This window comes from Malaya genurostris, chromosome 3, assembly GCF_030247185.1.
Source record: "Malaya genurostris strain Urasoe2022 chromosome 3, Malgen_1.1, whole genome shotgun sequence".
Lineage (NCBI taxonomy): Eukaryota > Metazoa > Arthropoda > Insecta > Diptera > Culicidae > Malaya > Malaya genurostris.
Window position 1 is genome coordinate 107,872,815 of NC_080572.1, and position 12,901 is coordinate 107,885,715.

At 36.6% G+C, this 12,901-nt stretch overlaps 1 protein-coding gene across 2 annotated transcripts in view; it reads right to left on the minus strand.

Annotated features, from left to right (window-relative positions):
- The window catches only part of LOC131439094 (tyrosine-protein kinase receptor), a 66,023-nt gene that overhangs the window by 24,339 nt on the left and 28,783 nt on the right, over positions 1–12,901 (minus strand). For both annotated transcript variants that reach the window (XM_058609706.1, XM_058609705.1), the window contains exons 3-5: positions 1,638–2,246; positions 1,490–1,571; positions 1,252–1,413 (exon numbers count right to left, since the gene is read on the minus strand). In XM_058609706.1, the coding sequence (XP_058465689.1) occupies positions 1,252–1,413; positions 1,490–1,571; positions 1,638–2,246 (853 nt within the window). The remainder of the gene's footprint in view (positions 1–1,251; positions 1,414–1,489; positions 1,572–1,637; positions 2,247–12,901) is intronic.

Sequence of the window (12,901 nt, forward strand, 5' to 3'; positions counted from 1 at the left end):
AAATTCTGTACAGCCGTTTGGTTTTACTGGCGACATTTATGTTGTGATAAGCGACTTTGAGATGATTATGGAAACATACATCTGACTTAAGGGGCAATTTACTATCTTAAAAAACGGCCATTGTTGCAAAACGCAAAAGCAATTTTTTTGAGCAGAAATTCATAAAAGAAATATTAGTTTGTTTAGAACATTTTTCTAAACAAAGTGATGTATTTTTCTTGAAGATTTATCAAGCAGTAGGGAAGGAAACTGCTTTAGAGTTTTTCAACAATGGCTGTTTTCCAGAGATTGTAAAGAGCACCTTAAAACAGAAGCGGACTAAACTTGAATGTGACGAAAAAATACTTGAGAACAAGAGGCTTTAAAAAAACACTACACCTCTCATCACAAATATTGATTGACGGCGACGATATCGAGGTAGTTGACTGCAACCAGACCCTGTCAGCTTGGAGCGAAGTCAATCTTCAGTTCAGCAACGCCATCGCACGGCATCACATTCAACATATCATGTCAATTGTATGGGTGCGCAGCCCTGCTATTTTGGCGCGCACGAATTTGACATTTCTCTCCCCTACTTCTATGTATGAGATTCGATGCGGACTCACCTGAGGGCGACATGCTCCCAAAAAAGGATGTTGCCAATGATTTGTTCGGGAAATGTGAGAGCTGGATATCTTGTTAATATGATGTCTTTGCTGCAACCTAAAGCGTATTACAGTATGAAATCATGCATACTTTGAACTCAAAAGTCACTACCGCATGAAATTTAACATCCACAAACAAGATCTGGAATATGTAGGCAAAGAATCAACGCCCCCAAATGCTTACAAAGGAACGGTGCTACGAACCAAATATGATAAAGAAGAGATGAAAGATGGTACGAGAAAACGGCGTATGACCCACGAATAGCCTATGTATACGCAGCAAAAATTGACATGCCCGGCTATAATTTGCTGGAACAAGAAGAAGGAGAACGCAGCGACGAGTAGCCATGAACCGAGTTAGTTGGAGACGTATACTTGATACAGTAAAGGGCTCCCCGAACCGTAGTTGGTAAGCAAGTAAGTACCAATCGTAATCCCAAATCATCAAACTGAAGTATCTGTTAAGCAAGTTTCGGGACTGAACCCTTAGAACACGACCCAAGTTTGTCACACGATACGCTCTCAAGAACAATCTTTTAAAACTGAGCCGAAAAAATATCTGAACCTAATCTAAAATCGGACAAATGAGCTGGATCATTGATCATACCTGTTACATTGGTACCCTCGTGGGTGTGATCCATATCCGGGCCGGTTTTTTCCGTCGGCGTTGGACCGGAATGACGAGCCCACGACAGTATGGCATTCCCATAGTTTTGCCAACCGCACCATCCGCTCTCAAAGTCACATCTGCCTCCGAATGGGATTTTGTCTGAAGGTAGAAGTTGAATCGTTATTCATTTGGTTCATTATTATCATTTCCAAAGATATCGCCATAAAAGACCTACCGCAATTTAAAGTCTCGTCTTCGTCTTCATCACAATCGACAGTTATGTCACAGATCTTCGGTGTTTTAATACATACAGGAATCTAAGTTATCAACAAAATTATTAGAATAGTTATTCCCAGTCAAATCTCACACTTTCCCCATTATACCTTATTAGCCGTGCAGCGTACTTGTGAATAGCTACAGTTATTCGTGTTCATCGAATCCGGGAAGCAGTTCACCATACGTAGATTGTCAATGCTGACATGGCCCCGAGCTTGTCCACCAAGACGATTGGGAACCACTTCGAACAGTATCTTGAAATCCTTCGATATTCGATCGATCCGAAACGTGTTTAGCTGCCACCGCCGCAAATCGTTGCCCATGATCTCCGCCGGTACCCACGAAGACTCGTGATTACCGATCGTTTCGATCACTATCCGCAAGCTACCATAACCCATCGAGCTTTGATGGGTCAACATTTCCAGATAGCAGTTTTCACGAGTGGCGGCAAATACCGGTGACGTCAGTATCTGTGGGGTGCTGTTGACGGTCAGTCGTAGATGCAAAAAGTGTCCGTTGGCATCGCTCAGTACATCAGCAGCCGGCCCTGGCATCATACCTGTACGGTTGGACTCCGTTAGATTGGCACCGGTCACCACCTGAAATCCGTTCTGATCATGTTCGTCCCATGTCCAGGCGCACTCAGTTTCAAAGTTGCACTTCACCCCCAGGATGTCGTCAATTTCAGCACGGTCGATCATCGGATTGTGCCAGCGCTGGAAAGTAGAAAGCAAACGATTAGAAATTAAGTTTAGACAAGTCGGAGATCAGAATGCGTGGGAGCTTTGAAAGTAAAAATAAATTTGCTGGGCAATCAACAATATTTGTTTAATAATTGTATATAATTTCAAGTTTACGAATACTCAATTAGTGTATAATGAAAGATTGATAAAATATATGAGTCATTCCACCAATTTCTGACACAGTTTTGCATTCGTACATATCCGTACTTTTGAATGGTGGAGCTCGCATCGGTTGGATTGGCTAGTGCAGATAGACCTTTACTCCTTTGATTTTTGGTGTGAATAAAAGTTTCTGTTGAAAATAACACTTTTAATTATATTTTTCTGCATCAATTTCAAAAATATACATATTTTCATGTAAACAGCTCAAGACTCAATGTTTTCAAAATGAAAAATAAAAATCAAAATTACTGGAAGCCTTTTTTTTTAAACAATGTTTGTTTCGATATTCTCCCAAATTTGTTTCAAATTTGTTATATCGAATTTTGAAAAATATGGGACTCTTTTTGCATGGATAGCAGATGAAACAAGGATGTTACCCAAACTCAAGATAGAGTTGGTGTCGGAGATTTTCTATGCACCATCAAAGTGCGATCCCTAGATAACTTCGCTAAACTGCAACTGTTTATTTTGATTTGAATAAAGACTGTCCCAGAAAGTATGGACGCACTTTGATTTCGCTGTAAATAATTCACAAGTGTTACATATTCAAATTGTATTCGATATACTGATTATATTAGACTACAACCACAGAATATTATTCTCAACATTTGCTACTTAGCCATTGTAGACTAGCTGGCGCACCTTCTTGCGAACGTTCCTCATTAAATTCCGTACAGGCTTCTTGGCGACAAGCTTTGACACTTTTTTCTAATCTTTTTCGAACTGTTGAATGGTTTCGGCTGCCGAGACATGTGTCCTAAGATGTGCCTTCGTTAATGCCCAAAATTCCTCAATTGGTCGATGTTGTGGGCAATTTGGTGGATTCATGTCTTTTGGGACGAAAGTGACATTTTTGGTAGTATACCATTCTACCATTGATTTCGAGTAGTAGCAAGAAGCGAGATCTGACCAGAAGACCTTGAGGCCTCGAATCATGGGTAGAAGTCGTTTTTGTAAACATTCCTTGATGTATATTTCGCTGTTTATTGAAGCAGTAGTGATGAAGGGTTTCGAAATCTTACCGCAGCTACAAATTGCTTGCCAGACCATAGCTTTCTTACCAAATTGTTCGACTTCAATCGATGTCTCGGACTGGTTTAACACTTGCCCTTCTCGCACCGTATAATATTGTGGTCCCAACAAGGATTTGTAATCGAGTTTTACGTAGGTTTCGTCGTCCATGGTTATGCAGTTCAAATTTCCAGCAAGAATCGCACTGTACAGCTTTCGAACCCTCGACCTGATCGATGCTTCTTGTTTCGGATTACGTTTTGGTTGTTTCTGCTTCTTATAGGTTCGAAGATTCAAACGTTCTTTAGCACGAAGAACATTTGACTTCGAAGTGCCAATTTTTTTGGCCACATCCCGAACTGAAATCTACTTCTTTTGCTCGAACGCCTTCAGTATACGTTTATCCAACTAAGGGTTAGCAGGACCTTTTTTTCGACCCGTTTTCAGTTTATCCTCCACTCACTGAACTTCCTGATTGCATTTTGCACGGCTTTTCCACTTACTCCATCCATATTTGCTATCTTTCTCAGTGACAGTCCGCGTTCTGTGCACCATTTGTACACAATTTTTTGACGTTGCTCTGCTGAAAGTCCACGCATTTCGAAACAAACTAATGAAGACGAATAAGAGAGAAGAGTGTAACCAACAGGACGCAGCCATAAAAATTGACAGATTCTGAACCATTGCGAAATGGCAGCGGTTTTTGGTTGTGTCCATACTTTCTGGGACAGTCTTTACTAACACTTCGTTGAAAAGTCCGGGAGTAACTAGAAAAATAACGTTTCTTGTGCAATATTCATTATTATTCAACAACTAAATCACATTTAAGGGAAATATATTCGTTTTAATGCTTTTCTAACTTTTCAATGTCATGCTTATAGAATGATTCTAGGACTTAAATTAGCCCTCAGTTACAGCGATAACTTTCTCATTCGAGCAAAATCATTTTCCCTTGATCATGCTCTAAAGATCAATAGTCGTTGGTACCTAGATCTGAAGAATTTTGAGGGTAAGAAAGCAGATCGAATTTTTTTCATAGACTTGGGGCACGATGCATTGTCTTGGTGAGGTATTTTTTTTCTTCATGCACGTCGAAAATATACTGTTGAAATGAATTAATTCTGGATGATTCTAACAATATTGTGTTGTTAATATAGTGACAACATTTTGTGAGTGACGGATATACCGTGATGGGTAAGTCGATACCTTTCACGCAGCTCGTCTGGGTTCGATTCCCAACCCCCGCACATAGGGTTAGAAAAATTTTCTAACCCGAAGAGGCGAATGACCTAAAGCATATTGAATTGGTGGAACAACTATTTTTTTTAGTTTGGTGGGCGACTAATCGATTTGAGACCACCGTTTTCGATTTCGTTCTCAAACGCATTTACAACTCAATGTAATAGTCACTATTGATGTTTTTTTCCTTTTTCAAGATAGTTGATGTGAATCATACCTTCGAGCATCCTAAAAAACTAGCTTTGTGACTTTTACAGCATCTGGTTGCGTTTTTTGAAGGCTTTCCTCGGTTTCACGCCGCTTAGTTGACTTCCTACTCGACCCCAAAGTATCTTTGTTCCGTCTACTATCACATAACGACGCAAGAAATCCTGTTTATTGCAATTGCATCGTTGAAAAAGGCCTTTTCCATGCCAAGATTTTCGCTTAATGCATTTTCAGTTAACCATCTCAGCAATCTCACGAACTTTGATATTGCGATAAAAAAAAACAAATTTTGATCCATCAACAATTTCAAATTTTGCAATTTTTTTTATCAATACACGGGATTTGTATTTGCAATTTTTAGGCGATGTTGAAAATATCGTCGCTTATATGTCGGTAGTTCTTTTGTTTGTGGTTTGATTGACGTGAAAATTTGACACATGTCATTTAAAGGTTGGTACTTTCGAAAAATGAAGTTTGTTTGACATTACAAACGTCATCTCTGCGTCAGTCTCGGTACTTTTTGAACGATGTTGTATGTAGGGTTAATTTAGGGGAGACCGAGGTTGGTTGGCTTTCGAATTTTCTGTACTTTTTCTGGTTAGACTTTTTGATCAACGATGCACCTTTTGAGCACATGTGTGATATTTTTGCATTCCTGAATAAAAATCAGGGAAATATTTATTAACAATCAAATACGGAGAAAAAAAAATCGACAAACAACCCTCAGAGCCGGGGTAGGTTGACCGAGTTTGAAAAAACAGGTGAAACACATCAAATGCATCAATGGGAAAAAATTTTTTGATGAAAAATTAGCATGCACCATTTTGTATTAAGAAGGTATGTTAAGAAACTTCTATCCTTACTTTTTAGTATTAATTATTTTAGATTTAGTTTCGGCAGCATTAGTGAATTTTCCCAGTCTCCCTTCTACCATTTTCCCACCAACGTGTTTACGTTTGGTTTCATTTTTTCTACTTCTCCAACGCTGCATTTATAGCATAAAATATTGGAATAAACTTTTTTCTCGACAATTTTTAACTTTTAACAATTGTAATCTCTTTTTGCCTTTCTCATATAGAAAAGTTATGCAATGACTTGAAGAACCGACTAGTGAAAATTACCATTCATTTACCATTCGACTCAGCTCATGCAATGTGTGTGTGTGTGTATATGTGTCAAATAATCTCACTAGGTTTTCTCGGAGATGGCTGAACCGATTTTGACAAACTTAGATTCAAGTAAAAGATCATACGGAATTCCTGGTTTTTATCCGGATCCGACTTTCGGTTCCGGAGTTAAAGGGTAAAGTGATTGAACACACTTGTACACCGTCACTTAAACCGGCGAAACAAAAAACGTTAAAAAAAATTCTAAGCTGGTCTCAAAACTACACAAATCGATAGCCATTATCAGTAGGCAACAAAACAAACCGATTCCGGTTATCCTGGTTCCCGGTCTCCGATTCCGGAAGTACTGGAAATAGTGGTCATATATTTCAAAAATGAATCTCACTCACTTTTCTAAGTGATGGTTTGACCGATTTCTACAAGCTTAAATTCAAATGGAAGGTCTCACGGTCCCATACGGAATTCCTGAATTTCATCCGGATCCGACTTTCGGTTCCGGAGTTAAAGGGTAAAGTGTGTTCAATATTGTACACCGTTACCTCAACCGGCGAAACAAAACATGTTAAAAAAAATTCTAAGCTAGTCTCAAAACTACACAAATCGATAGTAGGCAACTAAACAAACCGATTCCGGTTATCCTGGTTTCCGGTCTCCGGTTCCGGAGTTACCGGAAATAGTGGTCATATATTTCAAAATGGATCTCACTCACTTTTCTCAGCGATGGTTTGACCGGTTTCCACAAACTTAGATTCAAATGAAAGGTCTCACGGTCCCATAGCCTGCTATTGCATTTTCTCCCGGTCCGACTTTCGGTTTTGGAGATATGTACCAAAAATATGGAAAAAAAATATGCATTCACATTTTTCAGAGATGGCTCAACCGATTCTCACAATTTTAGATTCAAATGAAAGGTCTAATAATACAATAGCCTGCTATTGAATTTCATCTAGATCCGACTTCAGGGTTCGGAGTTACATGGTAATATGTGAAAATTAGAGAAAAAGTGTGCATTCAATTTTCTCTAAAACGGCTCAACTGATTTTAACAAATTCAAATGAAAGGACTTTTAGCTTCATAAAAATTTGTAGAACAGTTTATCCGGATCCGACTTCCGGTTCCGGAACTAAAGTGTAATAAGTGGAAAATTATCAATTTCATTTGTATTTTTCCACCAACGATGGCCAAAAACAGGTACAAATTCCATAGTACTGTCAGATGAGTTCTTCTAGCTTGCAGAACTTGTAAGTTTGTGGGCATAAAATCTTAATTCGCCACTACTGGTCCCCTCTTTTCCTGTTCCGGAAGCACCGAAATTGGTGAAGGAAAACTCCAAAAATAGAACTCACTTCGATTTCTCTGCGATGCTTGAACCGATTTTCACAGATTTAGATTTGAATTAAAGCTTATATTATCTTTAAAAATACTGTGAAATTTCATCCGGATCCGACTTCCGATTCCGCAGTTACAGGGCGATGAGTGTCAAAGTTTTCAAATCGCCATGTAGATTGACAATATGTACAACACCGAAAGAAGAAGAGAAAAACGAACAATGCGTGCTTTGTTCTATTTCGTACACGATATGAAGAAATCTAAACGGTTACGGATGCCTATTACTGGTGTGTGATATTGGTAAAAGACGGTACTGCGGTTGATAAAAATTCTAGCTATTCTAATGATAGGAGCTATTCTAATGATATGCAATTTGCCTAGCCGGTAGTGCAGTATTACCATGCCGGTGGTGTACTGATGACAATAATAATAACAATAATAATAATAGTAATAATAATAATAATCCTACTACATGTTTTAGGCTGTTTATTCATGCTGTTTAGCTTGAATTACATATGCAGAAGTAACAGAAACGCAGGTTCGCTTCGTTTGTTAGATTTCGTTTAATTTGTTTAATCGAAATAGAGCATGAGATAGTAAGTCTAGGTTTAACTAGGTTCAAAACTCTTCCGATTAGTAGGTCATATTTGTTGCTGACAAACGAACCAATTTCGGCTATTCCGGTCATCTGAATCCGGTTTGGAAATGGTGATTAAAAACTGCGAATTCCACAGTAATATTTATGATGTAATGAGTAATATGAGAAAGGCATCATTACACCACTAGTTGGATTAAAACAGGTTTTTCTATTCGTTAATGATTCAAAATTGTTTCCATTACTTATTTCTCATGTTTGTTTTTCCTTATAATCATTATTGTTAGCATAATATACCTTTCCCGTCAAACAAAAAAGTACACATTGCTCAGATGTGGCCACTGATATACATGATACATGTACATGATAGCCTGTTTCTTACAGGGATCTCCCTACTGACTTTTTATTAATCGGTTAATTCAATCCATTATCCATGAATACTAACGTTACCGCTGAACATAAAAAACTGAGACGTAAATCAATGTACTTGTACGAGCAGTGAATCGGTTCCAGATGCTGTTGTAGCTACACTGAAACTAGAGATCCCGTAAAAATTATCAAAAAATTACATTAGCCCGATGTGATACCAAACCCGTTCATGTTCTCCGAGAAACGGTGAGCCATCCATCCAAGCCATCCGTGAGGGTCATTTTATTTTTCGTAAAAATTTGATGAATCAAACCGTTTTTTAATTATTGGACTTTTAAATTCGAAATTTTTCGTGCGAAAGAAAACGCAATGTAACATTTTGTGTTTTTAGCAATGTTTTTTAACCTACTGTTTTTTCTGATTTGAATCGAAAATTCATAATTCGACTCTAATACCTGGCAGCGAGGAATCAAATACTGATAGCGGAGCGTTAAAAACCGTCGAGGTTAGTTTCGAGTCGTATTCTGAATTTGAAATAGTTCAAGAGAATGAAAAAAAAACTTTTAATAGTGAAGATTTTGAACTTAGAAGATTTTGATAACTATTACAGCATTCCAGACGATATTCCCAATACATTTTTGCTAAAAACTTAGTTTTAATTCTTTTGATTATAATTAGTATATTAGAACCAGAATCTCTAAAAAATGGAAATTTAATTTGTTGAATTGCAAACGAGCAGTAATAGAATATCTAAAAACATACAGAAAAACTACTTTATTGATAATGCACGAATGCACGATAATGGAGTTTTTTTTTACCCGGGGATATGTTCCGCGTAAAAAAACGCGTTAAAAAATACCGCGTGACTTCGGAAATCCCCGTAACTTCGGAAATCCGCGTGAAAAAACCCGCAAAACTGAAGAATTTTTTTTTGATGCCAAATATCTTAAAAATGCACGAAAAGTTCAGATCCCAAAAAATTTTTTTTTGAAAGAATCGACATTGGGACTTAGCGAATATGAGACCGCGTAAACTTGGAAAACAGCATATAAATAAAACAGCAACGTAAATTAGTAAATTCAGTTTTAATATGTGATAAATAAAAGAATAGAAATATATCTCTTTGTCCGGTAAAACCTCGGACAGAAAATCCATATTCGAGACGTGGTAATAATTTTATTTTCCACGTAATCGTGGAAATTCAAAATTTGGATTCCGGACATGAATATCGGAGCTGAGTTCTGGTATGAACCTCAATTTTTTACCATACCCCATAGAATGCTATTTTATCTTGATTCGATTTCGGTTTCAGAAATTACAGAGCGATATGAAAAAAAAATAATTTTGCGAGTATTTTTGTATACATTGTGACGTAAAAACGAATGAAATTTTTTCATCCTGTCATAAAATTCTTATATTGTTCATGTTTTCTTAACTTCCCAGTTCTCGTTTCCGGTTCCGAGAGTATCGGAATTATAAATCGATTGAATGATTTGGAGATCAAATCCCTGTTACTTCTAGTTCCGAAGATATGATGGTACAAGTAGCTTAAAACACAAACCACTCAATTGTCTTGAAAATGAACCGATTTCAACAAACTTACGCTCATTTGACTACTGGACCATTGATCAAGTTAAAAGATCAAATACCTGTTACTTCATGTTCCAGAGATATGATGGTGCAAGTAACGTAACAGACAAAAAGCACTTTGGCTCATTGCTCCATTGCTGGCAATGAAAGAGCCGATATTTTAGCCAAACTTGGTGCTATTGAGGGTGAAATTTATGAGCGACCGATTGCTTTCAACGAATTCTATAGCTCGTCTCGCCAAAGAACACTTGCCAGCTGGCAAGCTTCTTGGGATAGTGATGATCTGGGTCGGTGGATGCACTCAATTATTCCGAAAATATCGACAAAGGCATGGTTCAGGGGACTGGATGTGAGTAGGGATTTCATTCGTGTGATGTCCAGACTCATGTCCAATCACTACACGTTAGATGCACATCTCCTTCGAATTGGGCTCTCCGAGACTAATCATTATGCTTGCGGAGAAGGTTATCGGGATATTGATCATGTCGTTTGGACATGCGTGGAGTATCGTGATGTCAGATCTCAACTAATAAATTCTTTGCGTACCCAAGGTAGACTATCCAATGTCCCAGTTCGAGACATTCTTGCTTGTCGTGACCTTTTATACATGAAACTTATTTATCATTTCATAAAGAAAATTGGAGTTTCAATTTAATAAAGGCCCCTTTTAAGACTTAGTTCTGATCCCAGCTGCGTCCATGAGTTCAACCAATAGCTAAATTAGAATAAAAATTATGTAATGATACAAACAAACTCGAAACAGTTTATGAAATTATCAACAAAATGTCTGAAAATAACAGCTCATTTTATAATTTATAGAAGTTAATCGTTTGGTTCAAATAATATTTCCGAGTAGATTTCATAATTAATGACGAGTTACCTAAGATGATATTTAAGCTATAAGAGAATATGTTTTAATAAATTCAAAAGGTTGTGACTATGTTAGAATTAAATTAGGATAAGAATATTATGTAAAAGTGATGCTACGGCGAAGAAAAACTTATGTAAACTGCCTTAAGAAATAAACGTATTTATGAAAAAAAAAAAAAAAAAAAAAGCACTTTATTTCTTACCGCATGGTTTTCTCAGACGGCTGAACTGGTTATAACAAATTAAGGGTCTTTCTAATCCTACTATTAGTTCATAAAACAGGTTTGAAGTTCAAATGACTGTCACTTAGAGCTGCGGCGATATAATGGTATAAGTGACGTAAACGTCAAAACTCTTTACCTTTCAATTTTTTCGGATACTAACCCATATCAATATCCGTGATGATTGAAAATTGAGCGATAATAAGTTTTGACGCTTACGTTTATATCACCGCAATCATAAGTGACTGTCATTTGAGCTTCAAACCTGTTTTATGACATGAAAATTTAATTTAACACCTTTACACATTATCTTGATTCTTCAAGACAAGTGAACGGCTGAAAGCAAAAGTCGGATAAGTGCAACTTAGTTCGGAAAACCCGTTTAAGTATTTTTGAATGCAAAAACCGGATAAAAACATTGAGCGCAAAAGTCGGACACGGACTTTGAAATGCAAAAGCCGTTTAAAAACATTTTTATTGCAAGAACCGGACAAAAATACTTTGAATGCAAAAACCGGACAAAAACTTAACCGGTTTTTCCAAAACAAATGTATTTATCCGGTTTTTGCATTCAAAGTTATTTTCGGCCAACTGCCGCTGCGGGATAAAGCATGGGTCGCTAGTTTGCTACGGGTGGCGTGATATGTAAGGACATTTTCATTGAGTCTCGTCTTGTTCCGCAGGGAAAACCGAATTTGATTTAATAATTATGTCAAGTCTACTTTATAAATTTCAATAGAAACTCTTTGCAATCAATTATTATATATGAATCATTAATGTATAAAACTCTTGGTACGAAGATGAAACATGAAATATAGCTTGATAAACTTAGTTCGTATCTGTTTTCATCACGACGGAACTATATTTTCCATAATGGATGGAGCTAATATACTTTATTAATGACTCGTAACTACGATGCATTCATGTTCACTGAATTTATAATGTTTTCGCCAATTAACAAACAAACATGTATTAAGGATTGCTGACAAAAATGAGAACAAAGTTGTGTTTTTTTTGATAAGGTCAATACTTCGGTTAATCATCTGTGCAGTCAAGTATGCATATTAGTGGTTTCAATTCGAGGAACATCATAGTTGTATCAGTTCAATTGTGAATATTACAGCAGATTTGAAATTTTTATTCAAACGATATTAGAGTGAAATGTTCAACATCTTCTATTCATTCAATTCATTCAAACCATCAGTTGGAGTAGGATTCACTATCTCTACACAAAAAAAGAAACTTATACGATATGTAAGTCAATAGTAATATGAAATGGACATCAATTTGATTGACAAACATACTCGATATACTCGTAAAACTAAATACGAATGCATTGATTTTAAATGAATGAAACTTTATTTTTCAAATAACGCTCAGGTTTGCTTCTTGGGTAAAAGAAAAATTAAAAACGGCGTAATTGTACAAAAAAAAATAATAATTGTATAAAAATGAAAATAGGCGTAATTGTACAAAAAATGTATGTTTATGTGTGCATGGCATTAACTCAGAGAATAGAGTAAAAATCGGAAGGATTGATTCGAATATTATCTTCACTAAAACACATGTATTTCGAATATATTTTTTTATATGTTTCAAATTTTGCATAAGCATTATCCTTGTAAAAATTGCATTATTAGCTCGTAATATTCAACAATACATTGTAGCCATAAACTGTTAGTTAAAAACGGAGGCAGAGCTGGAACTTCATTAGATTAATCCGAACACAAAAACTGCTTTTCGAAAAGTACATTCAATTGTTAAATTTAATATATTTGGAATGAAATGCGAGCACAAGCGAGGATTATATTCATTCATGTGAGGAAGCGAAAAGATTCAAAACGATTTTTTTAATATTATTAAATAGGGCCAATTGCATTCTTGCAAATACAGGGTGGGTCATTTAAA